We start from the raw sequence: 8314 nt of genomic DNA on the forward strand, positions 1-8314 counted from the left end.
AAAGTTTTAAGTCTTATTTAAAAGCCTAAAGAGTAAGCTGTATTTAACATTCTTTAGAAGATTTAATCTAGTGTTGTTGTTAAGGCATTATGCAGATAGGTAGAGTTTAGTAGGGGCTTAGCAAAAGTGGCCGGCCAACCTGTGTAGCCGGCCAACCTGTTAGGTACGTTAATAAGTTTTTATTTATGCTTAAAAAGGGCGCACTAATTATTTTTAAGTTAGTAGTAGTTTGTCTAGGATTTATACTTTATTAAAGTAGGTAGTAATTAATGTTATAATTTTTACTTATAAAGGTCTCTATTTTAGAGATGCCTTAAGCACACAGGCTAAAGTTAGGTTAGAAGAGTGGTAGAGGAAACTGTTAAGACCCACGATTGGACCGTAAGCAACCAATTGGCGGTGCCCCACAGCTTAAACAATCAAGGATGGAGAGTTCTTAACCCCGTCCTAGACAGGTCACGTGACAGGACGGATGAGGAATGGCTCCGGCTATTAGACAGATGCATAGAGGAATGCATCGTCTAATGACGAGCGAGCGGTTGCATGCAGAAGCATGCAGACGAATGCGCACCAAAAAACCTTTGTATGAGCCTGCAGGAACCTGCAACAACCTGTAAACTTTATGTATATAGTCTTAATTACAACTATAGTTAGAGGGCTGTAATTACTGTTTAGTCTTTCTATATAATAGACTAAGAGGCATTAATACCTTTTTAAAGAGAACAATTGCTGCCTTGTATATTGTTACGGTCTACGGTTGGACCAGCGTAACTCCACCAGCAGTGCTCCACAATCTAGCTGGATTGGGGCAGGGTTCGCCTATGGACCAATCGGAGGACACAGAAGCAGCGCAGCTGCCTGCGGTAATAGAGGAGTGCACCATCTAATAGGGAAGACAAGCCACAAGTTTAGAAGTCTAAGGGAGCTTATAGAGCTCGCCTTAGCAGACTTCTATAAACTCCTCCTGCTCCCCTTAGCACCTACGCTACATGTATATAGTTCCTACATTAAACAACCTTTAGAAGGTGTGTTTAATGTTTAGTTTATTCTTTACATAAACTAAGTAGCATTTAGCTTTTTAAAAAGCTATAATACTATCTATATATCTTACAACATATATACCTCTAATTCTGTCTAACAGGACTGTTTAACCTAGCCTCCCTACTGCCGCACACAGGGCAAACTATGATCTGGTCACCCTCTTCCCCTCTAATAGCCTATTAGCCTGTACGTAGGACTGTACACCCTACTAGATTAGCCCCTTACTACCTGTCCTACTTCTCCCCTAGGAACATTATAAGACCTAAGTGCTTCTATAAAGTAAAAATTATAACATTAAACACTACCTTTTTAAAAAGTATAGATACCTCTTAACACAACCTAGATTCTAACATAGCCTACGCAGCTCTATTAGGATTTATAGAAGTTCTTAGTTAAAGCAAAGCTATCCTAGCAGAACAAATTAACATAATTTAGGATAACATTAAGAAACTTAAGTAGATTAGTAAAAAGATTAGTAAACTAGTAAAACTTAAATAAAAAATTACTAACTTTTACTAAAAAGTAATAAAATCTTAAACTGTTTTTAAACTTTAAAGCCTTTAAGAAGCTACTAATCACGCCTATTAAATACATAAACTATAAGTAAAGTTAGTAAAAGTTTAAAACATCTTAATAAAGAAAGTAAGCATTATAGCTAAAAAAGCTTTAAAGCTAGCTTTTTTAAAGCCTTTTAAAGAATTACTAAAAAACTTTTACCTATTTTTTATAAAATGTTATCTTTATATATAATATAATAAAGGAGCATTTTAGACTAACACAGAAATAATATCTTAAATAGGATTACACCTAAAAGGCCTACCTGTAATTTAGTTCTAGCTCTATATAGATAATTAGATAGACTTTAAAGCTAACAGCACAACACTTACTTTTAAAATAAAAAAAGTGTTTAGTAGTGCTAAAAACTTTAAAAAAGCTTTAACAGCTATTTATAAAACTTTAGATAAAAAAAAGATTACAGCTAATAAGTTAAATACTATAAAGCAGGGCAGTAGCCTAGTCTAGAATTACATAGTACGCTTTAGAGAAAATTAGCTATCTGCAGATAGACAGACTAAAAAGCCCTCTATTACATGTTCTATAATAGACTAAGTAAATTAGTAAAAAATAAGTTTATGTATAGTAATAAGCTAACTACTTTTAAAAACTATATTATATAAGTAACAACCTATAATAACTATTATAAGAAGTGTAAAAGAGAAAGAAATAAAAAAGAACTTTTTAAAGACTAAAGTTTATTTCTAAAAAGAAAAAGCTTTTATAATATAATAAAAAACTAATAGACTTTAGTTATGTAAAGCATATATAAAGCCTTTTTTCTAAGAAAAGCTAAGTTCTAGAACATAATAGGCTACCTCTAATAAAGGAATAATAAAAGTGGCTAGAGAACAAGGCCTACCTAAACTATAAAAAAGTAAGACATTTCTACTAAAATTACCTAAACTCTTAGAAAAGAGAGAATAAAAATACTACTATAATAATAAAAACTATTACTGCTAAATATAGCCTTATAAATAAGAAAATATTAGAAAAACTAAATAATAGACTTTAGTAGTAATATAAAGAAAACTATTCTTTAAATAGCTGTTTTAAAGTATACTAGAAAGTAGTTATTTAAAACTTTAGCAGCTTAAATATAGTGTTGCAGGACCTTACAATTTTTAAAAAATATAAAAAAGAAACTTAGATCTAAGAATATATTATAAATATTTAAAAAAAAAGAAAAACAGTTCCCTCTTTAAGATTAAACCCCTAGCACTTTAGTAAAAAAGCTTTTCTAATAGTTTTAGAAATGTAAATGCTAGAAATGCAGCCTACGCTATAACTATTTAAGCTACTATATAGTTTTACTTTACTAGATAAACATTAGTAACAACTACTTTATGTTTAACATAATATAGCGCATAGCTAGAGTTAAGTACAACATTATAAATAAAAAAAAGTAATAGTAATTTTTTATTAAAATTAAAAACTAAAAGCTAGAAAAACTAGGCAGACTTACTAGGTTTAAAGTACTAGAACTAGTACCTAGAAAACCTAAAACACCCCTCTTAAGCCTTATAATTAGCAGGAAGGCTTTAGTAATGTAATAGAGCTATAGCTAGTGTGCACTCTATAGAAATAATGCCTATAGCACTAATAATTACTAATAAAAACAACACCCTGTATAGATAGTATAAACACAAGAATACTTACAGTAGACTTAGAAAAGTCCTTTTAACATGCTACATAGACCTAACAATTGTCTATACTCTTAGTACTAATGTACACAGTGTTACTGTGTAAAGCATTAGGATAATAAACACTAGACAGGCTAGTAGCCTACATAGAAGAAGAACTATAATAGATGCCTATAGCAAAGAACAGCCTCTACCTGTAAAACTATAAACTGCTACACTTGTTAAACAGCCCCCCCCTATAAACAAGAAAGGTAGATAAAGTGTAAAGAATAAAATAACTACTAGTTCTACTATTTTTAATAAAAGGTAGTAAAAAAAGAAAACTATCTAACATTACATTACTTAGTTAAAAATTATAAGTGTAAAGTAGCTAACTACTATAACTAAAAACACTAAATCTATAAAAAAAAAGAATAAGTTTAATAATAACCTATAAAACATTAATCTTTACCTACTTTTAAATAAAAAAGTCCTTTACAACATATTAGCAGTAATTATAGTAGAATAAGAAACAGGACATAGCTTAACTACAACTTTTATGTACAAAGAACAGTTAAGACTAGCTCTTATAGACAGCAGATGCACTTTTACTGCTATAAATAAAGATTAAGTAGATAAATAAAGCATTTTATTCTATATAAAAAAAAACTTATTTAAAATAACTCTTACTAACACATTCTTAATTAAGTATAGCAAAGAATAAATTAACCTAGAAATATATAAAAAAGACTTTAAAACTCTAAACACTAGAAATTAAAGGTCTATAAACATACTACTACTAAAAGGCAAGTACAACATAATTCTAGGCTATAACTAGCTTAGAACACATAACCCTGCTATTAATTAAAAAATAATAACAATAAAAAGCTTAGAGAATTATGTGTGCATAACTTAGTTAGCATGCTACAACAATAAATGCCTAATCTATAAATAAGTAAAGTAGGGTAGCAGTTACTACTCTAAGAAAAGAAAACTTAAAAGATTTCTTTATTAAGAACTAAAAGCTTAAGCTATTTAAATAATAAAAAAAGCTTAAAAAAGTCTTATATAAAAAAAATTAAAGCTAATAAAGATGTAGAATAAATAAAGATCTTTAGAATTTAAAAGAAAAAAAGCATTCCTGTAGAATATAAGAACTATAAGGACATGTTTAAGACACTAAAAGATCTAGAAAAACTACTACTGCATTAGCTTTAAAACTATGCTATTAACCTAGTAAAAAACTATAATCTAAAAACCTATAGGCTCTGTCCTCTAACAAGAACATAGAAGAAGGCCTTATAAGAATACATTAACTAAATATTAGCTTAAGGCCACATCTAGGAAAGCTATAGCCTAGTTGCCTTAGCTATAGTTTTTGTAAAAAAAAAAGAAGAAAAAATCTAAGTCTACTAGGACTATAGAACTTTAAATAATAACATAATTTAAAATTAGTTTCCTTTACTAATTATATAAGACATTATAAACTAATTAAAAAGAACTAAGTACTTTACAAAGTTTAATGTATAAAATAAATTTAATAAGATTAGAATAAAAAAAAAGATAAGTAGCTTACAGCATTTAAAACTCTATAAAGACTTTATAAATTATTAGTAATGCTGTTTAGCTTAACAAACGCCTTAGTAACATTCTAGTAAATTATTAACATAGCCCTTAATTTATATCTTAATGTCTTTACTCTAGTATACCTAGATAATGTCTTTATCTATTTAAAAGACTCTCTAGAAGATTATGTATAAAAAGTATAAAAAGTCTTAGAGCAGCTAAGAAAGTACAAGCTCTACCTGCAGCTCTTTAAATGTAAATTTTATGTTACTAAAACAAAGTATTTAGGATTTATAATTAATAAAAAAGAAATAAAAATTAACTTAGCTAAAGTATAAAAAGTACTTAAGTAGCTAAAACTTATAATAGTTAAAAAAGTTAAAGAATTCCTTAGACTATTAAAATATATTAGATAAATAATTAAAGACTACTTAAAAATTACTATAATACTAATAAACACTACTACTAAAGAGTAAGTAATAGCAAAGTTTGTCTAAACCTTATAAATAAATAAAGCATTTATAGCGCTAAAATAAGCTATAATAGCTAAACTAGTATTAAGGATGTACAACCTACAGCTAGATACTAAGATCCACACAGACGCATCCTTAGGAGCTAGTAGAGCTGCTGTCCGTACGCAGCAGCAGCGTCGCGGCCTGGATACGAGCGATCACGCACAAGCAGGATCACGTATCTATGTCACATGATGCTCGTGCGCGAACCTCTGTGCGCGAACATCTAGATATCCCCCTTTTTCCTCTGTACAGAGGAAAAACAAGAAGCAATTAACACTAGTTACCTAACACCCCTGTGCGATGTTTACACCGTGCAAACCTCTCTGTCTTGTACGCATTTGCTAACACTAAGTGCTAGCTAGCAGAGAGTCTATTTAACACTAATTAGTGGTTTAAATACTGTAAGAGAGGAAGCTTTTCTTATACCTTTCTGTTTAAAGGTTTGTGTACAAGAAGAATTCTTTTCCTTACTACTTTAACTGCAAATTAGCAAGAGTAAAGACAGAGTCTAATTTACATGCAAGTGGCTGTAAATCTCTGTTCAGTTACCTAAGCAAGAGCAAGAAACCTGTCTGTACAATACTGTTTAGAGGTATTGTACAAATAGTAGTGCTTATTTAACGCTAGAAGGTCTGTTTTATCTTCACGCACAAGCAAGCGCTGTACAAAAGGCAATAAAGATACTTTAAAAGGACTGTGCAAAAGTGAACATTAATTATGCAATTAACACCTGCAATAGCCTTACAACGCACAAAGTTCTTAACCTCCCCCTTAGCTTAGAGATTATAGCATAGAGAAAGAAGGAAGGCTAGACTAGCCTGTATAAGATTAAGAGCATTAAAGGGAGAGACATTATTATTAAAAGAGAGAATAGCCTACTAAAGCTCTAATATACGCAGGTTAAACTGTACTATAGAGAAAAGGAGAAAGACAACTTACCTGCAACAGATAACCTAGATAAACTAATCCCTATATAAAGGGATCTTCTAAAGAAGAGGAAGAGAGGACAGCCTTGCAAGAATGTTGCAGAGGCAGAACTAGAGCCCACCACAGACTAAGCCCCTTAGGATAGTGATGCCGCACTAGTGCAAAGGGAAGATATAGATACTAGAAGAAGTAAAAGGTAAAGAAAACCTGCACAAAGTCTAGACTAGGTATTCCTAACCTAGAAAGAGAAAGATAATTAGGCCTTATCTATTAAGCTCTGTACAGACAGTGTAATTACTATACTTAAAAAACTATTTAAGAAATTAGACTGCATAAAGATAAACACCTTAATTACTAACAGCACTTTTAAGGTTATAGCATACAACCTAATAAAGCATAAAGGTTAGATTTTTAACCTCTGCCTTATATAAAAAGTAAAAGGTAAAATAACTTAACTATATAAGAAATCCTGCCTAGTGTTTACTAGCTACTTAGATAAAAAGAAGGGAGAAATCCTTACCTAGTTACTAACTATCTAGAGAATAAGCTAGAGACTACTTCTAGCTATAGAAGTAAGCTTAAGAGCTATGTATAAAATGCATTTTAAACTACATAATATTACATAAGTATACATCTAATTAATAGATAAGCTTATGCGCACGCTATACACAAAGCTACTAAAGAAGATGCACTAGAGCTTTCTACTAAATACAATACTCTAGGTTGTACAACCCTTATATAGAGCTGCTAAATTAGGACTGTATTAGTTTAAAACATATTATAACTACTATAAAAAAAAGCTGCGCATGCATATCTTTTTATATAACCCCTACTTCTTAATTACTAATAAAGGAGAGCACACTTTTAGTATTACTAGCCTACAGACAGACAACACTTTAAGCATTATAATAAAGAATTTTATGTAAAGAGAAAAGAAAAAACTATAAAAAGTAAAGTTTTATATAAAAAGTAAGACTATTTTAGTAAAAAAGCAGCTTATTAAGTTTAACAGTAGAAGAATTAAACTTACACATAACATAGTAGTTCTTACTTAGAAAAAATAAGTAAGCTACCTTTATATAATTAACTTAAAGAATAAAGATGCTGCACAATAATATGTTAAGTAATGTGTAAAAGAGGCATATATTACATCTATATATTAACTAGAGGCAGCATTTAACCTATCTATTACTGCATAAACTATAGACTTTTTGCATAATAATATTAACACACTTAACACATAAATCTAATAGCAGATAGATAATAGTAAGCGTAGTCTTACCTTTCTACTATTATAGCTTAATTATGTAAAGCTGTTTATTTTTATAAATAAATTATTTACTAATAATAAAAACCTTAGCTTACAGCTAGAATTCTTAATTATATTAAGTAATAAAAACTATATAAAGTAAAGTAACTACTTTAAAATATAAGGTAATATTATACACTAGAATTTTACTAAGTGTAAAAGAGTAACTAGGAGTGTCTTTACTAGCAAACTATATAAAATAGTTAGAGGGTTTAATAATGTAATTACTTTTAGTACAACTCTATAGTAAATTATATAAATGCTTAAACTACTACTAATTTTAGTAGTAATTTGCACAGATTTAAAGTCTTTATATAATTACCTTATTAAGCTAGGCACTACTAGTAAAAAGTAACTTATAATTAACATTATGTTACTCTATAAATTATATAAAAAAAGGGAAATTACTAAAATAAGGTAAATTAATAGTAAAAATAACTTAGTAAATACATATATAAAGAAAACACTAAACTAGGCTTTTTAATTATTAGTCCTAACTAACTACCTCTCTGTCTAGATAGAAGCATCTGTAGACTAGCTAGATCCTGTGCGTAAAGATGCCTTAGACTAACTAGACTAACAACGCCTTTATATAAGGCCTATTTCTTTTTATTTTTTTTTATTTTTTTTATATTATACACACTTATCTTTCTTATTATAAGGATCTGTTACTGTTAGCACTGTATAAAAAAAAAGAAAAGAGCTAGAGGATTATACAGTAGGGCTTAGAAAGTAAAGGATAAAAAAGAGAAAAGCTATTTACATAGTGTAACTAGCCT

At 29.4% G+C, this 8314-nt stretch overlaps 1 protein-coding gene across 1 annotated transcript; it reads left to right on the forward strand.

Annotated features, from left to right (window-relative positions):
* Positions 1–479: 479 nt before the first annotated feature.
* BDR25DRAFT_358909 (uncharacterized protein) lies at positions 480–887 on the forward strand (the record flags this gene model as incomplete). The annotated part of the gene is made up of 2 exons (XM_033696010.1): positions 480–613; positions 767–887. The coding sequence occupies 2 exons, from the start codon at positions 480–482 to the stop codon at positions 885–887; spliced, it is 255 nt and encodes an 84-aa protein (XP_033544216.1).
* Between the last annotated feature and the right edge of the window lie 7427 nt (positions 888–8314).

The sequence above is a fragment of the Lindgomyces ingoldianus genome (genome assembly GCF_010093535.1).
Source record: "Lindgomyces ingoldianus strain ATCC 200398 unplaced genomic scaffold BDR25scaffold_30, whole genome shotgun sequence".
NCBI classification, from domain to species: domain Eukaryota; kingdom Fungi; phylum Ascomycota; class Dothideomycetes; order Pleosporales; family Lindgomycetaceae; genus Lindgomyces; species Lindgomyces ingoldianus.